Source organism: Cajanus cajan, chromosome 7, assembly GCF_000230855.2.
Source record: "Cajanus cajan strain Asha chromosome 7, NIPB_CcT2T_4, whole genome shotgun sequence".
In the NCBI taxonomy this organism is placed as follows: Eukaryota; Viridiplantae; Streptophyta; class Magnoliopsida; order Fabales; family Fabaceae; genus Cajanus; species Cajanus cajan.
This window is the reverse complement of record NC_138523.1, coordinates 51,163,222-51,187,097: the sequence shown is the minus strand read 5'-3', so window position 1 is coordinate 51,187,097 and position 23,876 is coordinate 51,163,222. Positions and strand designations below refer to the sequence as shown.

At 31.7% G+C, this 23,876-nt stretch overlaps 4 protein-coding genes across 6 annotated transcripts; 3 read left to right on the top strand and 1 right to left on the bottom strand.

The window, feature by feature from the left end:
* Positions 1-4,695: 4,695 nt before the first annotated feature.
* LOC109814425 (calcium-dependent protein kinase 4) lies at positions 4,696-8,893 on the top strand. Its single transcript, XM_020378850.3, has 7 exons — positions 4,696-5,461; positions 6,461-6,604; positions 6,739-6,891; positions 7,010-7,125; positions 7,805-7,972; positions 8,112-8,336; positions 8,520-8,893. Exons 1-7 carry the CDS (start codon positions 4,924-4,926, stop codon positions 8,652-8,654), a joined length of 1,479 nt encoding a protein of 492 aa, XP_020234439.1. The 5' UTR covers positions 4,696-4,923; the 3' UTR covers positions 8,655-8,893.
* A 1,234-nt stretch (positions 8,894-10,127) lies between these two features.
* On the top strand, positions 10,128-15,039 carry LOC109790997 (calcium-dependent protein kinase 11). Of its 3 annotated transcripts, none has more exons than XR_014427958.1 (8): positions 10,128-10,710; positions 11,481-11,624; positions 11,772-11,924; positions 12,031-12,146; positions 12,601-12,768; positions 12,888-13,112; positions 14,381-14,541; positions 14,637-14,743. XR_014427958.1 is itself a non-coding variant. In XM_020350256.3 (7 exons), exons 1-7 carry the CDS (start codon positions 10,152-10,154, stop codon positions 14,766-14,768), a joined length of 1,497 nt encoding a protein of 498 aa, XP_020205845.2. In that variant the 5' UTR covers positions 10,132-10,151; the 3' UTR covers positions 14,769-15,039. The 3 variants fall into 3 exon arrangements, 1 of the variants encoding a protein (XP_020205845.2); XR_003803693.2 differs by having other exon boundaries at positions 10,129-10,710; positions 14,381-14,477; positions 14,637-14,775; XM_020350256.3 differs by lacking the exon at positions 14,381-14,541 and having other exon boundaries at positions 10,132-10,710; positions 14,637-15,039.
* Positions 15,040-15,371: 332 nt separating this feature from the next.
* RPL21C (Ribosomal protein L21) lies at positions 15,372-18,299 on the top strand. The gene is made up of 5 exons (XM_020348296.3): positions 15,372-15,765; positions 16,008-16,088; positions 16,759-16,860; positions 16,962-17,036; positions 18,014-18,299. Exons 1-5 carry the CDS (start codon positions 15,478-15,480, stop codon positions 18,122-18,124), a joined length of 657 nt encoding a protein of 218 aa, XP_020203885.1. The 5' UTR covers positions 15,372-15,477; the 3' UTR covers positions 18,125-18,299.
* Positions 18,300-19,959: 1,660 nt separating this feature from the next.
* On the bottom strand, positions 19,960-22,736 carry LOC109795481 (putative membrane protein At4g09580). Its single transcript, XM_020355002.3, has 4 exons — positions 22,272-22,736; positions 21,917-22,187; positions 21,675-21,845; positions 19,960-20,569 (listed from the first exon to the last, which is right to left on the bottom strand). The coding sequence occupies exons 1-4, from the start codon at positions 22,511-22,513 to the stop codon at positions 20,438-20,440; spliced, it is 816 nt and encodes a 271-aa protein (XP_020210591.1). The 5' UTR covers positions 22,514-22,736; the 3' UTR covers positions 19,960-20,437.
* Between the last annotated feature and the right edge of the window lie 1,140 nt (positions 22,737-23,876).

The following is a 23,876-nucleotide window of genomic DNA, read 5'->3' as shown; positions in this document are numbered from 1 at the left end:
AGTGCTACTGGCTTATTACAGTCTTTGTCATTAATCACATATTTACTTGTTTTGATCAATCACTCAATTGGGTTTTTTTTTTTAATTAAGCTGGTAATCTTTATAATGCAGAATTTAGTTTTACCCATTTATGTGTTCTTGATATACATGAGCAGTGATGCAAAACTGAACATAATAGCGAGCACTCTTGAAATTTGAAAAAGAAAATTCTGATTGAAGAGTTAAAATCTGAAAGTATTAGATTCATGGGTTAATCCACTTTATATGATCATGCATCACTTTTAAAAGATACCAACACAGGCAATTTTGGATCTTGAAAAGTCTCGGAAGAATCGATGTGATGGTTCTTGTTCTCTTTTGTGAGTCTTGTGTGTCGAGTGATGGAGAGTTCTAATTGGCTTCGGGTGTGGCTGAAGTTCTGTGGTGGTGGTGGTGTCGATGTCCTTTTCTCCAATGGTTCTTGGGGGGTTCAATGGGCACTTGGAATTATTCCTCATGGTTTGCACCATTGTGGAGGACAATAATATTGAGGCATATTTATGCCATGCATTAAGTAATTAGAAAGTATTTTATTTGTAATATCAGTAAAAATATAATTTAACAAAATTTGATTGCAAAAAATTTAGAATCAAGCACAAGTAAACATATAACGCATGAAGAAAGTAAAATTTTATCCCAAGACTTAACTGGTAGAAATAAAATAACTTAACAAATTGTGTCAAAGCTAAATAATAATACATGTTAGCCTTAACAAAGTAATCTAGTTTTTTTTGTTTTATTTTTAAAAACAAAAATTGTAATTTCTAAAGAAAATAAAAATGAGCATGATCTAAGATCGAACAACCATATATTGTTCATTCAGACTTTTAAGAGACCTGATGAAATAATCATTAGGATTGGTTGATCCACAAGAGATCATGAATGAATTGATAGCTAAGACTAAAGAAATGCATGGATTCTCAAAGGATTTATGATAGATCAAAAATCAAATTCGCCATCTAAAAAATGATTGAGGAACCTTAATAGAAAAATCAGAATAAAAGCACAGCAGTGGAACTCTCATGAAAAGGAGCTTGGAACTGAAAAATAACTATCGAATGTTATTTAACAACTAATTTACTAACAAGAAACTAACTAGCCAGTGCACATCAAGCCAACATAAATAATGTTATTTGTATAGTTAATCTTATTAAACACTTATCTTTTTTAATCTATTCTCTTTTATAGTTGTTTCTATATTTAATTTTACTATTTTTTTTAAGATTTGTCAATAATTTAAAGTAACCTAATATTGTAATTTAAATTATTCACTATATATTCCAAATATAATTTATATATTTAAAGATATTTAATTATTATATTTTTAATTATAATATGATTTATGTTAAAATATTTACGTCATTAATTTTAATATAAGAAATTATTTTGTGAGTTAAAATACTATTTTCTTATGGTTTTTTTGCCCATAACACATTATTTTCTTTGTCTAAAATTCTCTTATTTCTTGTCTAAAAACTTTTCCCCTTTATCATTTTTCATTGCATACTTTTTACTGTTTTAAAGCCTTATTATTAATTGTTTTTGTATTTTAATTTAGTTCTTGTATTGTGTCCACATAACGGATTAACTCGTTCCGTACAATAATTGTGGACCAACGTGTTACTCGTAAGTCGTCTGTTTTGACACTGAACTAAAATACATGGTAATTTGTCATCAACTTTTATTACTATATATTATATTATAGAAGATAATGTAACTTTATCCAAAATATTCATACTTATATTTGAGGACTAGTGTGACAAAGTGTGTACCGTGTAAAATTGTTTTTGTTCTTTTTTCTTTTTTAAAGATAGTGTTCCGTATATATATATATATATATATATATATATATATATATATATATATATATATATATATATATATATATATATATTATAAAAATTTAAGAATAACTTAAAAATAATCAAAACATTCATATTTTAATATATTTTAAAATGTATATATTATATCAATTTTTTGTTATAAAAATAAAATATCAAATTATATTAAATTAATATAAAATTTTGTATATATAATTTAAATTTAAATTAATTAAAAGGTAAGTGTTTGTTAGCAACAAATCAAATGTTAGGATATGTTTAAATAATTTTTTTTCAAAAATATTTTTAAAATAAAATAGAAAAGTTTCTTTATGCTATTTCTTACATGTTTTTCTTTTTCTTTTCTTTTCTTTTCCTCTCTTACTATTTCTTACTTTATTTATTTATTTTAATTAAAATGTAAGTGTTTGTTAGCAACAAACCAAATTTTAGGATATGTTTAGATTTTTTTTCTTCCAAAAATACTTTTAAAAGAAAAATTACAAAAAAGAAGTTTCTTTATGCTATTTCTTGTTTCTTTTTCTTTTTCTTACTTTTTCTTTTCCTCTCTTTCTATTTCTTTTTCTTTTACCAAACAAATCTCAGCATCAATACATTACACTCTTCATTTGATGAAAATTATTTATAAAATTTCTCAATTTTGTAAATGTGATCAAGGGAATGTAGTTCTCAAAATGTTAACAAATTCTTAAACTTTATATTTTCATATTATTTATATTCGTAATATAAGAGTTCAAATATATTGCTCATATGAATGAAACTAAACTTAAATCATTGAAGTAAAATATTGAATTCAAGTTTTAAATATATAAAATAATGTTTGAAAAAAATATCTTAATTTAAAAAGGTTACAATTAATTGTCATTAATTTATGACATATATAAAGATGATAATCTAATTTAATATATACATTTTTTAAATATTTTTTATATATTTGTAAATAATAAAAAATAATATTAAAAATTATTTATTTTTATAAATTTAATATTTAAATTTACGATCTTGATATCTAAGGATAAGTATAACACTAATTGATTCAATAAATATTGATACTTTTTAAAATAAAATATAAAGATATAGAATGTTTCAACTTTACTAATTTTATATAATAAATCTTATATTTAAGTGAATATCAAAAAGAAAAAGAGAAAAACTTTAAATAAAAAAGGTAAAACACATTTCAAGTCTAGCAACTTTATTTTTTTGGTAATCATTGGAGTTAAACGTAAATTACATTTTTTTTCTTCTGTAAAATACTGTTTATGTTGCTAATACTTTAAACCGAAGTAATAAAATTTAAAATAAACCTTAAATTCTTTTAGTAATTTTATTAAAATCTTTAAATTTAATTACTTATTGGCATTTGTTTCTCTAAACATATATTAATATTACCAATTAAGTCATACTTTTTTGAATTTTGCATTTAACACTAGTAGCATTTTTAATTTTTATACATTCAGAGACGAAAGTAATTTCGACATATATTTCTAGAGATTCAAAATGGTATTTTACCCTAAATAAAATGATTAACATGAAAAGAAAAATAAAAAACAATTAAATATTTTATAAATTTTTGTTGTAAATATATCATTAATTTCGAAAAAATGACAAGTTCTATAATTATTATTTTTTCTATAATTAACCTAAGTGTTAGAATGGTTAAAATGTTACGAACATTTTGGGGAATTCTAAAATTATTTAAAAGTAATTATTAATCAACTCGGTTACTTTTGTTAATGGTGTTGAGATATAAATTGGATTATATTGAGATTTCATTGAATAATTTTAATTTTTTTAATCATGAATGTACATACTTGAAAAGAGAGATCTAGTTGAAAGTAATGAATTAGGTTCTCGTATAAAACTTAATTATTTACAAAATTAATAAATACTTAAAAATAATTATAAAAAAATTTATACAGATTTTGTAATTTACTGGAATATCTATTCATTTCTATACATCATATTCAAATGATCATTTGTCAAATGAGAGTTTTTAGAAATATCAATAAACATATTATTAGTATGGAAGATCTTTATTTAAACTTTAATATCGAATTTAATATTTTTTCTGCCTTTTTATTTGTCTTTTTTTTTTTATATATAAAAAAATATTCTATATTTGTTTATCATCTTGAAAAGTAAAAAAACGATATTATTATTATTATTATTTTGATCATATCCTTATCCGAATCATAACCTTATTTATATTCATTAAAAAAATTCTTATTTACAACTTTCTAACTTTTAATATAACATTAATTATAATGATACAATGAATGCAATAAAATCAGAGAAGAGATAAATTAATTAACAAGTGAGACACTAAAAAGAATATTCCTTATTTTAATCGTAATTATAAGTAATAAATTATTTTTTATCCCAATTATATATAACAATTATTAAAGTTATTTAAAATTAAACTTTTTTTTTTATATTTTTTCTATTTACTATGCTTTTATTAATAACTAAGATTTAATACAACAATCATTTAAAGTAAAATATATATCTAGAATAAATTTTGAATTTAAAGTGAAATAAATTAAAAATAATTACATTAATTTTTTTTATATAAAATCTTAATAATTTATGTTATATTGATTATAATTAATGAAGGAAGTAATAATTTGTTCTCCTGTAGTTTATTCTTATTACCGATGAAGTGATGTGAGTTGCGAGAATTCCTAACCATTATTATTTTCAGATCAGAGATGAATCTTGCAATTTATTACAGCCACATGGCGGGATGGTTAATATAGAAAATTTCTATTTGCACAAACTCATTAACTTATGACACATCATAATCAAGATAACATCATAATCTGAATCCTCATTGTGATGAACCATTTCAATTCTATATTACCCTCCAATTAAAAAGCACACAAAATGATAAGAAAGGTAAAAAAAAGAAGAAGTTTTTCAATAATTATAGCCTTTGACAATCGTTGCACGCAGCACTGAAAAAGTTAAATAAAGGGTGGTGGCAATGCAATTGAATTGAGAGAAGAATTCACGTAGGGAGAGAGAAAAGGAAGAAAGAAAAATGCAGAAGCATGGTTTTGCATCGAAATGCAAAGGTGTGTTACCGTATCAGACGCCGAGACTAAGGGACCACTACGTTCTGGGGAAGAAGCTAGGACAAGGGCAATTCGGGACAACGTATCTCTGCACGCACAAGGTCTCAGGGAAGCTTTACGCTTGCAAATCGATCCCCAAGAGGAAGCTTTTGTGCCAGGAGGATTATGATGACGTGTGGAGGGAGATTCAGATCATGCACCATTTGTCCGAGCATCCCAACGTTGTTCAGATACAGGGCACGTATGAGGACTCCGTGTTCGTGCACCTTGTCATGGAGCTATGTGCTGGGGGTGAGCTTTTCGATAGGATAATTCAGAAGGGGCATTACAGCGAGAGAGAGGCTGCAAAGTTGATCAAGACCATTGTTGGGGTGGTGGAGGCTTGCCACTCTCTTGGGGTCATGCATAGGGATCTCAAGCCTGAGAATTTCCTCTTTGATACCACTGGTGAAGATGCCAAGATGAAGGCCACCGATTTTGGCCTCTCTGTTTTCTACAAGCCAGGTTCCTTTCACCCTTTTCAAAACACAAAACTTGTATTCTATGCACTTTTCTAAATCACTCGTGTTGGTGTTGTTCTCTGATCAGAATTGGAATTTTGCGAGGATAGTCTGTATTGACCTTAATAACAAACCTTTGTTGGACGGAATGATGTTGTTCTCTAATCAGAATTGGAATTTTATGACTTTAGCCTATGTTGGCCTTTACAACAAACCTTTGTTAGATGGATTACTGAGGTGAAACTTCAGTTTTGATAGGGAGATATTGTCATAAGCACCTAACAAGTTGCATATAAGTTTTGTCTATTTTGGAATGCATATACATGTGCTTGGTGATATTATCAATGCTTATAATGTGTGGTATGCTCTACAAATTTATTATTGATTATCAACATGTAGGTGGATATTTTTACCACCAAATAAAATGAAAAATAGACATACAAATTGCAAGGTTATTCCATGATTCGCATTTAGATAGAGGAGCTCAGCAGAAGGAATCTTCAATTGCATGATTCCCTTTTTGGATAGAGGAACTCAGTAGAAAGAATCTTCAATTCCATGATTCCCTTTTTGGATAGAGGAACTCGGTACAAAGAATCTTTAATTCCATGATTCTCATTTGGATAGAGGAACACAGAACAATGAATTTTCAATTCCATGATCCCCTTTTTGGATAGAGGAACACAGTACAAAGAATCTTCAATTCCATGATTCCCGTTTTTGATAGAGGAACACGATATAAAGAATCTTCAATTCCAGGATTTTCATTTGGATAGAGGAACACAGTACAATGAATCTTCAATTCCTAGACCCCCTCTTGGAAAGAAAAAAGTATAGTTTGGACGAAGGGGTTGACTGTTTGAATTTTAAAACAATATTTTGCATCAGATGCAATTTTATTTTATTTTTCCCAATGTTGAACATGATTTTTTTCCTTGGATATTTACTGCTATGTATTAAATGTGTATATGACTTACCATTGCCCTTTCATGTTTATTCTCAGGACAAACCTTTCATGATGTAGTGGGAAGCCCCTATTATGTTGCCCCTGAGGTGTTGTGCAAGCAATATGGACCGGAAGTGGATGTATGGAGTGCTGGTGTAATTCTATACATCTTATTGAGTGGGGTTCCACCTTTTTGGGCTGGTAATGATTCTAATGTGTATTGTAATTTTCTTGGACTAACATCTGTGAAGCCTTTTTTCTCTCTATATTATTTAGTCAGCTAGTTGTTATCTTCTTTGTGCCTGAGTTGCATTCACTTTTTCTATTACCTTCAGAAACCGAATCAGGAATTTTCAGACAGATTTTAAATGGAGAGCTTGATTTTGTTTCTGATCCGTGGCCAAGTATCTCAGACAGTGCTAAAGAATTGGTAAAACAAATGTTGGATAGGGACCCTACGAGAAGAATTTCTGCTCATGAAGTTTTATGTGAGTTCCTTGAGTACTAGTTGTAACTGGATTTTCATGTGCTACTGGTGTATGCCAGATCATTGCAGTGTCAAGGCTTTGTAGCAGATCTAACGACTATGAAGTCTTGTATAATCAGGTAACCCTTGGATTGTTGATGATAAAGTTGCACCTGACAAACCTCTGGACTCCGCTGTTTTGACACGCCTAAAGCATTTCTCAGCAATGAATAAACTTAAGAAGATGGCATTACGTGTATGTATAGTTATCATTATATGCCTTAACCCTTTTCTGTTTGATTTCAGCAATGATATTAATTTTCTTAAGATTTATGTTAACTTGATGAATGAGATAAACTCATCATATATTTAAAAGCTTTAAGTTGTATATTAGTATAAAACACTCGACTGCCTAATATGCAAATGTCTCCAAAAAGTAATGTGTGCCATAATTGCTAAGACTATCAAGACATTTGACTGACTGGAACAAAACTTTCAGTTGTCGGGCTTCTTAATTATTACCACATGATTTGTTTTGAATTTTTATTAACCAATACTTTGCATATGGGATTGTAAATCTGAATTTTTGATAAATCTAAGGATAGTGATGTCAAGAGATATGATGAATGTATATTATACAAAAAAATGGAGTATCGAAATACAGCTGCCATGTTAGTTAGTTATTTGAAATTATATATACAGAATTGTCAGTTTCTATGAATCCATTTCTTTCTTATATTAATTATAGCTGTTTCATTGATGGATAGTTTTATCCTTGTAAGATTTCTCTTTGTTCCAGTTAATATAATTAAATCAATTTTACAGTCTCTTCTTTTCAGCATATCAATTTTATAAAATTTGTATGCTCTACCGTTTTTTATATAGACTGGTTTTCATCTAAATCACGCACTAAAAGATTCAAAAATCTTTTTCAGGTCATAGCAGAAAGACTCTCAGAGGAAGAAATAGGTGGATTAAAAGAGTTATTCAAAATGATTGATGCGGACAATAGCGGGACAATAACTTTTGAGGAACTGAAGGATGGTTTGAAAGGTGTGGGCTCTAATCTCATGGAATCCGAAATCAAATCCCTTATGGAAGCGGTAGGTAGATTATCATTATCATAGTGTATGTAGACAAAGTTGTTTCATGTTATTTCAAATAACTTCATATCATTTTTTCTTCTTTTGTGGATGTTGAGCGGGGTGATCACTAAATGTCTTTCCTTGTGAACTTTGGCAGGCTGATATAGACAACAATGGAACAATAGACTATGGTGAATTTCTCGCTGCTACTCTGCACTTGAATAAGATGGAAAGAGAGGAGAATTTGGTTGCTGCTTTTTCCTATTTTGATAAAGATGGTAGTGGTTACATCACCATTGATGAGCTTCAACAAGCCTGTAAAGACTTTGGCCTAGGTGAAGTTCATCTGGATGATATGATCAAAGAGATTGATCAAGACAATGTAAGTTCCTCTAACTGTGTTTGCGTAATCACTGGTACATGCTGATGTGATTGTTCTCACTCTACTTAGTTTCACTAACAACTTCATTGTTGATCTCATGGAAGAGGTACTTGAGTTGTTTTTTTTTAATAATATGATGGTGGGGCTTTAGGTCCTAATTTTGTATCTTTTTTTTTTTTTCAGGATGGGAGAATTGATTATGCGGAGTTTGCAACAATGATGAAAAAGGGTGATCCAGATGTTGGTAGGAGCAGAACCATGAAAGGCAATTTGCACTTCAACATTGCAGATGCATTTGGAATGAAAGAATCTTCTTGATATGCCACCTGAATTTTTTTGTACAGTTAGGACGCATGATGGTAGAAGAAAAATCATAGTCAATTTTTCTTAGCTGCGTGGTTATAATCTGTTTTGTATTGGAACTTTGTTTACCTTCTTAAGCAATGGTTTAATCTCTTTACTTGTTTAGAAACATTGGCTTGAATAATGTAAATTGGCTTGAATGGGTTGCGTTCACCAAAGAAAGGAAATATAGTGATGATATCACCTTGTGGCCACTAGTGTCATTATGCTGGCAGGTTTACCTTTTTATTATTATTTAACAATAATTCAAAGCCCAAAGGTCTAGCCAACTGATCATCGGGATAAAATATAAAATTAATTAGGCTAGGCCGTTGAACAAAAAAATGATAAATAACTATGATTTGATTGGTGTGATTTCCTTTAAAAAAAAATGGTGGGAGTTTAAGCAGCGAGTTTGAGTAACACTAGCCACAACATTGGGTTAGGACAAGTCATTAGTGTATTAACATTTCTTTTCCTGAACATGAAAGATTATTTGTATCTCTTCTCAGTGGAGTTAAAATTGGTTTTGTAGGGTACGGTGTGTCCGAGCGTATTTCAATAATCAATTATAATTATATTTTTTTTACATAAGTTTATTGAAAAATATTTTTATAATTTTTAATTTTGTTTAAATAAAAAATTAAACTTTTATTTTGTAAATCAATTTTAGAAGAAAAAATTGTTTAAGAAATAATTATAAACTTTAAGTTTCCAGCGGCTTATTTTTCGTATAAAAGAAGAAGGTTTTTTTTTTTTACAAAGAATAAAAGTAGTCAGTGTTATATATTTAGTTCATCAAACTAAAAAAATGTCAAATAAACTCTTGAATTTTATTATTTATTATATTTTGATCTTTCCAATATTGTCATTTTTGACATACAATAATTTAGGAATATTATAATTATTAATTTACATTTTCAAAGACTTATTTGACATTTTTTTTAATCTTAGGTACTAATATGATAACACATTCTAAGTATAAGGATGAAAATGATTATTTACTTTTTTTTTACACAAATTTTAGTTGTTGTTTTAAACATATAACTTATTTTTACACAATTTTTTTTCTTTACAAAAAAAAAAAGTATTGTTATAAAAAGATTATTGTTAGTCGTCCATAAATTTATAGTTTTTTTTTTTTTTTTACTTTTTTAGTACAGACGACAGGTAATACTGTTTGAGAACTCCATATTGGAACAACATGTAACAGTTGATCCAATTGCTTAGTAGCCAGTAATTTTGATAATTTAAAGTAGATATAGAAGAAAGAGAGAGAAAAAATTGAATGAAATGATCATGCACGTGTGTTGATGAGAATTGAAGTGAGAAAATGGTGGTGATGCGTTCAAAGTGTTGGATTGAGTTGACAATTGTTACACAGCACTGAAAATGTGGCACGGTGATCGTGGGAATGGAAATATAGATTAATATATAGTAGTAATAGTAGCAGCATAGAAAAATTGACAGAAAATGTCTGAGGGAGGAAACAAAGTGGCGAAGGAGAGTAACAGTAACAGGTCAAAAAATGTGTTGCCGCAAGCGACCCCTCCATTGAAGGAGCACTACGTGGTGGGCAAGGTGGTGGGGAGAGGGCACCTGGCGACGACGTTCGCGTGCACGCACAAGGAAACGCGCAAGGTCTTCGCCTGCAAAACCATCCCAAAGGCGAAGCTGTTGAGCCAAGAGGATTGCAACGACGTGTGGAGGGAGATTCAGATAATGCACCATTTGTCGGAGCACCCCAATGTGGCAAGAATAGAGGGAACCTATGAGGACAAATTCACCATCAATTTGGTCATGGAGCTCTGTGCCGGGGGTGAGCTTTTCTATAGGATCAGTGAGAAGGGCCATTATAGTGAGAGAGAGGCTGCAAAGTTGATGAAGAACATTGTTGGAGTGGTCCAGGCCTGTCACTCTCTTGGTGTTATTCATCGAGATCTCAAGCCTGAGAATTTCTTGTTTGATACCACTGCCAAGAATGCTCAGATGAAGGCTATTGACTTTGGCTTCTCTGTCTTCTACAAGCCAGGTTCCTTCATTCTTTTTCTATTCAATTCAATTTATCCAGACAGGGGTCGAGAAACATATAAATGAAAAGCATATTGAATCGATACTTAGTAACTTCATTAGAATCGCGAGCAATGGAACGAGGAAAGGCTTATCTCTATTTGACAGTTAAGATTTCCCACATTGTTGTGCATCACAAAATTTTCTAATGGAGCAATAATTTTATAGTCACGAAATATCCCTGGTTTGGGTACCAAGTGAAAGTTCAATCTATCATACACCCATTCACATACAATTCCAAATCTTGGTCACATGATTCACTCATTTTACTAAGAACCACAAATTAATACGTGTGTACCAATTCGCATTACATTTTCAAATCGGGTTGCCAAAATTCGTCGATAAATTCTTGAAGGAGACGAACCAAACAAAATGAAAAGATTGCAGGTAGTTGCTAGGAACTTTTTAGAAAATTGTGGACAGCCAAACTTCTATTAGGCTAAGGAATACTCCAGAGACAAATCCCTAAATTGCTGGAGAAGTAGTGCAATAGGCTATCAACCACCAACCCGATGACACAAACATATATATGGGACACGGCTAATGTCTAAGATACAAGACACGCATACACACGTGCATATATATATATATATATAGGGATAGATCAGATTAGGCCATTGCAACTCCACTTGACACTTAGTGCGGTTTTAAAATAGAATCTAACAGTCATTTTAGAGTATCTACTTAGTACACGTGAATGACTTACCGTTGCCTTTTCTTGTTTCTTCTCAGGACAAACATTTGATGATATAGTCGGAACCCCCTTTTATATGGCCCCTGAGGTGTTTCACAGACAATCTGGACCAGAAGTAGACGTATGGAGTGCTGGTGTTATCCTATACATCTTATTGAGAGGGATCCCACCTTTCTGGGCTGGTAATGATCCTAATGCGTGTGTGTTGTAATTCTCTTGGGCTAACAACTATGAAGCTTTTTTTTTTCTCTCTCTATATATATCATTTGTTGATCTACTTCCTATCTTCCTTGTGTTTGAGTTGCATTCGCTTTTTCTATTACCTTCAGCAACCGAATCAGGAATTTTTCAACAGATTTTACATGGAGAGATTGATTTGGTTTCTGATCCATGGCCAAGTATCTCAGAAAGTGCTAAGGATTTGATAAAACGGATGTTGGATAGGGACCCCAAGAAAAGAATTTCTGCTCATGAAGTCTTGTGTGAGTTCCTTGAGTACTAGATTTTCATGTGCAACTGGTGTATGGCAGTTCATTAGTGTCAAGGCTCTGTAGAAGATCTAACGATTATGGAGTCTTGTATAATCAGGTCACCCTTGGATTGTTGATGATAATGTGGCCCCGGACAAACCTCTGGATCCCGCTGTTTTGACACGCCTAAAGCATTTCTCAACAATGAATAAACTTAAGAAGATGGCATTACATGTATGTTTAGTTATCATTGAATGCCTTACCCTATTTTTGTTGATTTCAATGATAATATCAATTTTGCCTTGATATTATCAACTTGTTCAATGAGATAACCTCATAACTTATAGATGACATAGAAGTTGCATGAGTCTTTTTTATTAGACGGGGTATCTAAATCTGGATGTCATGTCACTTAGTATTTATTTGAAATTATATATACAGAATTGCCAATTTCCATGAATCCATTTCTCTCTCATATTTGAGATTTCCACATTTGATGGTTATTTTTATCCTTTGCAAGGTTTATGCTGTTCCCGTTAATGATGATTAAATTATTTATATAATCTCTTCATTTCAGCATATCAATTCATATATATTTTGTAAGATTTGTATGCTCTATCCGTTTTTTATTTAGTCTGGTGTCATCTAAATGATGCACATATATTGTACATTCAAAAATTCTTTTCAGGTCATAGCAGAGAGACTTTCGGAGGAAGAGATAGGTGGATTAAAAGAGTTATTCAAAATGATTGACAAAGATAATAGTGGGACAATAACTTTTGAGGAACTCCAGGAAGGTTTGAAAAGTGTGGGCTGTGATCTCATGGAATCTGAAATTAAATCACTTATGGATGCGGTAGGTAGATTATCATTATCATAGATTGTAAAACAAACATAAGTTCATATAACTTTTGCTTCTTTCGTGTATGTTTTATTCTGTGATCGTTAATTGCCTTCCCTTGTGAATTTTGGCAGGCTGATATAGACAACAATGGAACAATAGACTATGGTGAATTTCTTGCTGCTACGCTGCATTTGAATAAGATGGAAAGAGAAAATAATTTGGTTGCTGCTTTTGCCTATTTTGATAAAGATGGTAGTGGTTCCATCACCATTGATGAGATTCAACAGGCTTGTAAAGACTTTGGCCTAGGTGATGTGCAGTTGGATGATATGATCAAAGAGATTGATCAAGACGATGTAAGTTCCTCTATATGTGTTTGTGAAATCACTAGTACATGTTCACAAACAACTTCGTTGTTGATTCCAATTTTAGTTTAACAATAAAGTTGATGACATTACTTGAACTTATTATCTCTAAAGTTAGTGAAAGAGAAATATACTTCTACTTTTTTTATTCTTTTGGAAGTCGGCCATCTGGATTACAGACCTGGGATGCCTTTGGAAAGTTAAGTAGAAGAAAATTTTGGATGATACCAAATTTAGCTATTTATTGCAAGCTGTAGCTCAGTTGTTTGTATCATTATTTGAAAATTATGATTGCGGAATTTTAAAATTAACCCATTACAGGAATAAAAGTCAATAATCATGTATTGGGCTGTGAATTATGATTTGGGTTGAATGTAAACATTTGTGGAATTCGTTTTGGATGTTACAAAGAAAAAAAATCTTACTCACCACATGGGTAATTCTATAAGGATGAAGTTAACAAAGCAAAGAGATAGATTATGATTTGGGTTGAATATAAATAATTGTGGAATTGTTTTGCTCTTTTTTTTTGTTAAATTTTATCTTAAAAATAATTAAAATTAAGTTTTCCAACAGATATATAAGTTGCATCCAACACTCCTCTCCCCATCCACAACAAGATGTCTACTAGAATTGACGATTTACAAAGATAGATTTTAGGTTTTGATATTTTGTTAGATTTCATCAAAAAGTCAATTGGTGTTAAGTAAAGTTGTCCGATAAAAATATAAGTTGAACCCCAATATTGAAGCAGACAATGGGAGACTCTCCAATATCTTTTTTATAGAGTTTTTCCAATTTATTTGTTATTTTATTGAAACTATTTATTTCTTGATTCTGTCCAAGTAATGGCTACTATGGTACTAGTTGTCTTTTACATTAAGTTTGAAGTATTTCTCAAATTATAACTTCAATATATTTTTCATTATTAATACATGAGAAATATTCTTTATTAATTTCCAACAAAATAATAATTTAGATCCTCTCATGACAGTAAAGAGATGACATTCTGGAGTCAAATGTTTGTTTCATTAGTATGGGTTTGACATGAATTATCTGTTGTGGGTTCATAGTGACTCCATAAGGATTTCTAGTTCAAAGAAACTTTTGCTTTGTTTTTCCACTTCTGATTTCTACCATTGACGTGTCTATTTTAATCTCATTCAACAGGGAAAGTGCTTTTAGTAAATATTTACAAAATACTCAGGTTTTTAAAACAACTTTTTAAATATCATCACCCCACATTACTTTTATTTCAGCTCTATGGATCATGCTGCATTAATCTGTGTTGCTGACTTTGGGGAAAATGTTAGCAGTCCTTTCTTGACAATGGCCTCTCAAGTCCTTGGGATTTTAGTATGCTCCGTTTGCCTAAACAGATATCCCAATACGGCTTTTCCTTCCGTGATATTTGAATGAAGTTATCTACGATACCTTTCTCTCTTAGGTGCTTGAGGCATTTTTTTCTTCTATGTTGTGGGGCTTTTGGTTCTAACTCTATATCCTTTTTTCCAGGATGGGAAAATTGATTATGCGGAGTTTGCAGCAATGATGAGAAAGGGTAATCCAGATGTTGGTAGGAGCAGGAGTAAGAAAGAGAATTTGAATTTCAATATTTCAGATGCATTTGGCGTGAAGAAGTCTTGACATACTACATACATAAATTCTTTTGTACAGAGAGGAAGCACGATGATAGAAAAAAAATCATAGTCAATTTTGCATAGCTGCATGGTTACAATCATAGTCAAATTCTTTAGAAACATTCAGTGAAGTTGACTATATTCAACATGTATAAAATGTAAATTGGCTTGAATGGGTTGCGTTCACCAAATAGAAAGGAAATGTGATGCTATTATTTTTCGAGCAAATAGAGGGAGAAAAGGATAGAGAATAAAAGACATTCTTTACCTTGTGGCCACTACTAGTGATACTACGTTGGCTCGATCATCGATTTTAATTTTATAAAATTTGAACATATTTAGGGATTAATCTACTATTTAGGGAATAAAAGATCTATAAAATGAATTAAAAACTCGTTATAGAATTGAAAATAAAAAAAAAAAAAAAATTAACTGAGATTAAAAGATTTTAAAAAAATTAAGAATCTAAAAGTAGAGAATCTCAATTCCTGATGATGGTGGTTTAAAGAAAATTGAAATAAAACATGTTTAAGATGGTATGAAAAAAAAGAGAGAGAGAGAGAGAGAGAAGTAAAACCCGTTTAAAAATTATTTTGTTGGGTGAATAATAAAAAAAGGCTTTGTGGGAAGAGAAAACGGATAGGAAAGGAAGAGAGGATAGATAGGCCTGAGCCTGAGACAGAGAGAGCGAGAGAGAGGTCTCTCAGAAACAAAAAATGGCGACTGCCACTGTTTCAATTTCAACACTCTGCGCTACTTTCGGAACCCATTGCGCCATTTCCCACAACCCCAAATCACAATTTTCTCAACCTTTCAATTTCAATCGCGTTTCTTCTCACTCTTACAACCTCACTTTCTCGCCCCGCTTACCTCTCTCGCCCCTTCCTAAGTCCACAGAATCTGCGGTGGCCCAAACCGAAACCGGTTCGACCGACCCCGAACCGGCCCAAATTGTCCCGGCCCAGCCTCCCTCCTGGGAACCTGGTCTCTTCGCTGTTGTAATGGTGAGTGCTCAATTCTTAATTAACTCTTTTTCGGTGACCCAATGTGGAAAAGTTGCAAGCTTTGATTTTAAATTATTGACCCAGATTAGATTTCTTAGTGCTATTGTCATTGAGTAAAATAATTGCTAAATCTGATTAACTGAAGTTTGTGCTGGATGGGTAAATAGGTGCTTTTGGGAGGGTTTATACAAATATTATCTTGTTTTTGTGTGCTTCTGAACTTGTGCTGTTGCCTTGTTTAGGTTGGTTCACGCCAATACATTGTTCACCCCGGGAGATGGATTGTTGTTCAGAGGTTGAAAGGTGCTAATGTTAATGATAAGGTACATGTCTTATTTACTTGTTCTTAACTTCTGTCATTTAACCACAATAGTCAAGCTTTGTGCATCATTTTTTACATTCATTCAATACTTTTTTTCTGTATTTAATTAAGACCATCACCAGCTTACTACCACCACTTTCTCCTTAAACTTTATTTCTGCCATTTTAATGTGATGGAAGCTGGATAATAATTAATTGAATAGTGAATACCAGTATAGTGTTTATGTATGCACAAATGCATGAATTACAGTATCTCATTAACAAACTGACAATTATCTGTTCATTCATTAAATCAAACTTCTGTCTCTCTCAGAGGACACGATAGATGTTGTAAACTTTTGGCTCATATGTTGCTCGCAAAAATATGAATTCTCAATTCCCTTTTTGTGTTTGTAAGATTGATAATCGTGAAATTTTACCTGATTATATCTATAATTTTTTTGTCAATATATGATTGAGACTTATAAATGATCTGAACCATCGCTTATGACCTGTAATTTTAAGGGTTCCAACACAAATATATTTTAAGAGTTTGGCCTAAGCTGGGGAATGAAATCATTTACCAGTGGTTAGGGGTGATTCAGGCTAAAGTGATAATATTATATAAATAACTGCTGTTATTTTCAAAGCTTATTTTATTATTAGTTTAATTTTAGCTGTTGGGAACTACAGATTGCCTTACATAAGGTTTTGCTGGTTGGCACTGATACATCTTGCTACATTGGGAAACCAATAGTAACTAATGCTGTGGTATATGCAACGGTGGAAGAGCAGGTACACCTCTTTCTTTTTGTTCCTTTTCTCCATGTAGGATTAAAAAACAAATAAAAAGCTTCTACCTTAACTTCTTTTTTTTTGTTTTCCTCTTAATGCAGGGTTTAGACCCCAAAGTAATTGTCTTCAAATATAAAAAGAAGAAACACTATCGCAGAACCATTGGACACAGACAGGTACTACAGTTCTGCTTTTACTTGTGCAATCAAATTATTTATCAAATATTTTGCATGGCTAGAGAGTAGTTGAGAATTATCTATTTGAAGGGGTGAATTCTTGTACCTTTAACTCTGAGGGGAGCCTGAAAATATTTGAATCCATTTTTTTTGTGTGTGACTAGGGGTAAATATGTTCTTGGTCAGAATAAGTCATTACAAGAAGCAGTAATACATGCATGAAAATTGTTTAAATGTATTTACCGTCCTTGAATTTTTAATTTCTATTTCTTTTATGTAGTTATTTTTGGTGAAGTTGAACTCAACCAGGGGAGAAACTAATAAACCACTGCATTGTTTTTTATCTTTATATTTATCGTTTCCATTAAGCTTCTATTTCTCATTCAAATAGTACTTTTTCATATTTTTTTATCTCTGATTTTGGTTCATTATGATGAACCAATTAGGAAAGGCCAATCTCCATTACAAATTCCGTTTTGCATTAGTTCATAATCTTGTTTTGGAGAGGAAAAAAAAAAAAAAAAGTGGGAGACAAAACACTAGTGAACTTGTCCCTTTTAGTGGAACAATTTGGTAGAATGAGCTGTCTGAGCTTTTGAGAAATGTAGAAGCAAAATGGCAAATTTTGGTTATCATTTTCTTTTTCATGCCTTTGGAACCATAATTTTCGGGAATCAGATATCTCATTCCATGGCAGTCATAATCACTTCACCATGCCTTCTTAAGGTGGCTATAATCACATCTAGAATGGTTCACCTATCACACTGAGTGGTGCAAGATATTTTACAATGCAATTAATGTTATGCTAATTAAAATCATTTAATGATTTATTGAATCTGATATGAAAATTAAATTAGCATCTCACCAAATAAAGCTTGTTAGATTTGCGTTTAACTTTTAGCTTTTTAATTTAAAAATATGATTTTGACCTTGTGTTTGAATTGCTTGACATTGTGCTGATTTTCAACATATAACAGCCAAATACACGTTTACGGATAAATAGCATTATGGGCTATGAGAACTACCCGAAGGTTACTATGGACGATTTAAAATCGGAGGATTCCCAAACGGAGGATTCCCAATCATGAACATCTTATGCACTGTGCCTATACTGTAGCTGCTTTATCTTTTTAATTACATGCTATCATTTCGCCATTATTCGTTTTGCTTTAATTAGAAATGCAATGTAATGTATGCCATATTGTAACATTGTATTTTTGTAATCCCATGTTTCCTAATACATTGCTATTTTTCTCTCTCCAATTTTCACGTGCCAATTTTAATCCCTCCTATAATGAGCCTGTTAACTAGAGTAGTTTGTTTCAAAATATCAAGAAAGATTTCTGGGTAAGTGAAGTTGGAAACATCATATAATGAGCCTGTATGGTACAAGTTTTGCATAGGAGAATTGTTGATTCGCAAAAATACTAATGACCAACATTTGTCTATTTATTTTCGTAGAGAAAAATGGATATCTTGTATTTTAATAGGAGTGGAAGTTATTTTCTACAATAATTATTTATCACCATTTCACTCTTATTTTTTAATTAAATATTTTTTCTTTGAAATTACTAAATACAAACCAAACATACTTATGGGAACAATATTCCTAAATATATTGTTTCTAAGAATGTGATTTTTGGAAATATGATTTTGGTTCAATTACTTATTCTCTTAATTTGTCATGATCTTAACCCTCCAAACATCAAAGGTAAATACACATTTATTTGTGCACATCAAAACAAGCAGACCTTGTAGGAACCTTGTTTTGTTGCAATATCATTTTCCATGCTTTTTATGTTATTGGATTTATTTTGATTTTTGACAATGATTTTTAATTATACTCCATTTTTTTTATGAGAATAAGAAAATAGGGGAACAAATTTTATTGATTGGTCAAAAATAAAACTAAAAGAAAGAAAACTTTATATTCAAGTTTTTTAAGAGGAAAAAACCCCCTAAATTCCCATGTTTGCTATCATTTCAAAAAATTTGAATTTCCTCTCCTTTCTCATATTTTCTCACGAAAGGAACAATGGATTCAAAATTGTTAATGTAGCTCCATTTGGCACCTGTGCTACTTATGACGGGACAATTGCGCTACTTAGCCACTTGATGTCCAATGGCCAATTACCAATGTTGTACCCGAACCATGCAAAAGGAAAATAGGAAAATAGGAAAATTCGAGTGATTATGGCATTTCTTTTAACCGATATTGATTCTCTACTTCAAAAATATCAATCATATTCGAATAGGCTCTTTCTCTAAATCCACCCTTGGCCATAGGCTCTTTCTCTAAATCCACCCTTGGCCATACATATACATCCATACATCCATTTGCCAAGAAAAAAATATCTCGACTCCTTTTCTCCTGTTTTATCTTCTAAATAATGACTTCAAGAGCAAATTTTTTAAGAGAAAAATATCCCAACCCCTTTTCTTCTGTTTTAGCTTCTAAATAATGACTTTTAAGAGAAAAAATGTTACAAACTGACAGCATAAAACACAATCATCCAATTACAAAAAAAAAATTATGTCAAATTTGTTGACTTTTACAAAATTATCTTAAAATCCCGTATCAATAATAACTTTTATTTGATCGATAGTATAAAATCTTTTACAATGATAATGCAAATCATAACTCGTTTATTAATGGCATACTGTTCATCAGAATTCGACAATATTATTAATAATAAGTAATAACTATACATAATGTGTTATAATTTTGATGGAAGTACATAATAAATCGTGATGAATTCATCTTATCTAGAACGCAAGCAATGGAATGAAACTAAACACCAACTCAAGTACAGATTGCAACATTTGCTGATATTATATTAACATCAGTACGTTTCAACCTAAGTTCAAACGCAATCATGGATTGGACAATATCAGAGGGTGAATGTAATAACAGGAAGAGTAATGATCGAAATTCCCTAATATTATATGTTATATTGAATAAAGAAAAATAGTACAGGGTAAAAAGTCAGTTCCTATATGGTGCGAAGCACGTATTGATACAGCATAGCTGACGCTAAACAATCACCACATCCTTCCTGATGCCATCAAGGCCAATATATGAGTAGTAATTTAATGCTCCAACAAAGCCTCGTGAGCCGTAGCTGAATTGGTAGCTCACCACTCAGCTAAGTCTACCCTTACTCTCTCCACACGATCAAAAATAAAAAAAGGGAAACAAAAAAAACACTTTGGCTCCACCACAGAAAATAAAATGGAGCATATGCCACTGTTCTAGTTAATAACGATACATCCTTCTTTCTTTTCTTTTTCATGGATATTTTTCTTAAATATTATCTTCTCTGATCCACTGTCATCATCTAATTAGATCACGTAAATTGCCTTTTGACAAAATGGATTATGCAAGCTCAGCCAGCGCAACTTCATTCATATACTCGCTTCCTCTTCAGAAGTGTTGGACATATGGAAACAAAACCAATGAGGAAAAGTACTGATAATGTCTTAAAATCATATAGGTCCTTAATTGATTTTAGATCCCCAAGGGCGAGACCAGCCTGGTTGAACAACAATGGAGACGTTAGGAGTATGATTAAAGAAAAGCAAAAGAATCGTAACCACAAATGCGAGGACAAACTAGCATAGAAGCTATTTAACCTCTTCATCCATAACTTAGGAATTATAAGAAACGACAAATCATGTTGATTGAAATCAAAATGAGATAACAAGGTGAAATTAAGAAAACCGTACTAACATGTGATCGGCAACAGCCCAGTTCAAACGAAGAAAAACAAAATGTATATGATCAATAAACAAAGGAACTGTCCTCAATTCCTTATCACATCAAATACCTCATCCAGCCAGTGGATTTTCATTTGCAAAGCTTGAGAATTAGGGAAATATCTTAAATCCTAAGTCACAAGGATTGGGGATGCTTAACTTAAGTTGATCATCCATCCAATATATTTTGTAAGAAACATGCACAAAGACCCTTCATCCTTCTTTTCTTCATTTTTCTCCAAATAAGATGAGGTTTCAAGCTTCAAAAGTTAAAAGTTCCAAATGCAAAAGCCCGAGTTGTTGAAATCAAGATCATATAGACGGGGGAAAAGAAACACGTAATCCCTTGGATCTTACTTGCATGGTAAGATCCTACAAAAAATACAAAATTATATTTAAATAAATATTTTTTTGGTGTTCAATAAGGCAACATGTTTTTATCGTCTCACTCACACAACCTGATCCACAAAATCACCCGTCTGCAACTGGCAGAAAGGGATTAGGGAAACAGAAACTTTACATACCGGATTGCAAAATCTGACCCAGTAGGTTTTGGGGCTCAAACAAGTGGCAAGTGGGGAGCAAAGATCACAGGGGTTCACATGTTTCCCCATATCCTAGTCCAATTCTACCATGTGGCAATCCTGCATTGGCTTAAGCACCAAGAAGCAGGACAAATAGTAGGAGTGCAAAATCATGATCTTGACAACCTTAAAAATCCTATACAAGATGTTCACTAACTAAAATGAGCTCAAACACAAAATACTCGAGGCACACTTACAACACAAGCTTTTCAAAAAAAAAAAAAAATAGTAATCTGAGTGAAACTAGAAATGCAATTATGTCCTAAAATAACATAGCAAAGCAGGCTCAGAAGCTTACTCTGACAGTAATATAAGAGGCCGGAACAAGACCAATCAACGTGGCCAAAAAGAATATGTGAAACGGAACATCAACAATGGGAGACGCCAAATTGATGAAGAGATTTGGCAATGTGGGGGTTATCCTCAGAAAAAGCATGTAGTTCAGCAGCTTATCCCGACGCTTTGCAATCTGGAAGAAAAATCCAAATTGGAATGCGTAGCCATATAAAAACAAAAAACTATTTGTTTTGAAAAACAAACCTCAGCTTGGAAGAACCTGAGCTTCTCAGGCCAGAGCCAAGAAACCAAAGGCCTTCCAATTAACTTGGAGAGAAAGAAACAGGAAGAAGCACCGGCAGTGGCGTTGAAAACAACCAACAAGATTCCTCGAACAACTCCGAAGAGCGCCCCCGCCAAGAGGGACATGAAGATTGTGCCGGGAATCATGAAAGTCTGCATGAAGATGTAGGTGGAGCAGTACCCAAGAATGAACTGTGCAGGGTGGTTTCGCGCATAGGTCGAGAGGTGTTCCCTGCAATAATCGAAACAAATAAACAACAATGGGAGAAAAATAAGAAAGAAAAGATTTTGATTAGGTTAGGTTTAGGGTATTGACTTGAGGAGGCGGAGATCGGAGAGGGTGCGGGGGAGTGTGAGGTTGGTGTAAGCGGAAGAGGGCATGGTGAGGTAAATGCAGAAGAGGCCGGTGGAGAAGACGAAGAAGACGGTGACGGCGACGGCGAATTCCCACGTGTTCAGTGGGAACCTCTCCGATTTGGGCTTCTTGGCGGAGGGTGAATCGTCGTCCTCTCCCTTCTCTTCGTCCCTCGTCGCCGTCACGTTCCTCGGCGCCGCCATCTCAGATCCAATCACCCAAGTCTCATCGAATTCTATTCAACCGCCCAATGCTTCTTCTCCTTCGATTTGGGGGAAACCCTAAGATTTAGAGAGAGAAAGGATGCTTCTGCGCTGCAATGGATTTGAACAAGAGAGAGAGAGAAAGAGAGAGAGAGCTTTTCAACTTTGAACAACATAAGAATTAAAGAAGAACAGTGTCATTGTTTTTTAGGGTCATTTTTTTATTCTTATTGCAAAGTTTCATGCTTTCCTTTTATAATTTTATTACAGGATTTTATTTTTATAAATAGATCAAGTAGCCACACTTTTTCTAACATGTCTTTCCTTATTTGTCGGTAAAATTTTAAAAACATATTATCATTTTTAATAAATTTTACTTTAATATAATAAAAAAATCAATAAAAACATACTTATCTATCAATTATACTGAACTTTTTTAATATCAATCAATATTCTCAAACGAATAATATTTAATAATTTTCTTTTTAAAAATTATGTAATTAATGTTTTCTTAATATATATTTCAAAAAATCCTCTTAAAATAAGATAATGTCACATTCTCAGCAAAAAGATATATTTAATGGACCAGCAAGTATAATGCAATCCAATAAAACCTCTTAATAAGGGATAATATCACTTCATATTTGAATATCCCTTATTCTTTTACAAGTAGTGTCTATTACAATTTTGACCAGATTCCAAAGAATTTTAGAAGAATATTCTCTCTATGTGCTGCTTATTAAAAGGAGAAATCAAACAACAAACACACAAAAAAATTTTGAAAAAATCAGCGTATAAAATTGATTAATCATAAAATTTTTTGAAAAAAATCAGCATATAAAATTATTAACCACCATTCCACCAACATGGTAAGGCCTAACAAAAATGTTAAAATGAGTTTACTCAAATTCACTTGTACGAATTACTTTAAAAATGAGTTAATCTAATTCAACTCATAAAATATAAGTAAAAAATACATAATTTAATTTAATTGGCTACAAGTTAGTGACTTAAGTGAATTGACTTATAAATTATGTCACTTAATTTAAAAAATAAATACAAAAAAGATATAATAACATAATTACAAAAAGACATATAATGTAATAATAAATAACAACAAACTGAAATAATATGAAAATAAAAACAAAGGACTTTTTTTTTTAAATGTTAGAAAGAAAAAAAATAGAAACAAGTTAATGTTGGTTGGCTTAGCACATTTTGGTAGTTAGAATAGTTGAATTAGGTCAAATTAACCTACAATAAAATAAGACAATATTTTTCTAACTTTTTTATCTCATAAGTTAAGTTAGTTCACAATTTGAAACTCGTTTTAATATCTATAAGGAAAAGAGTCTAGTCTTTC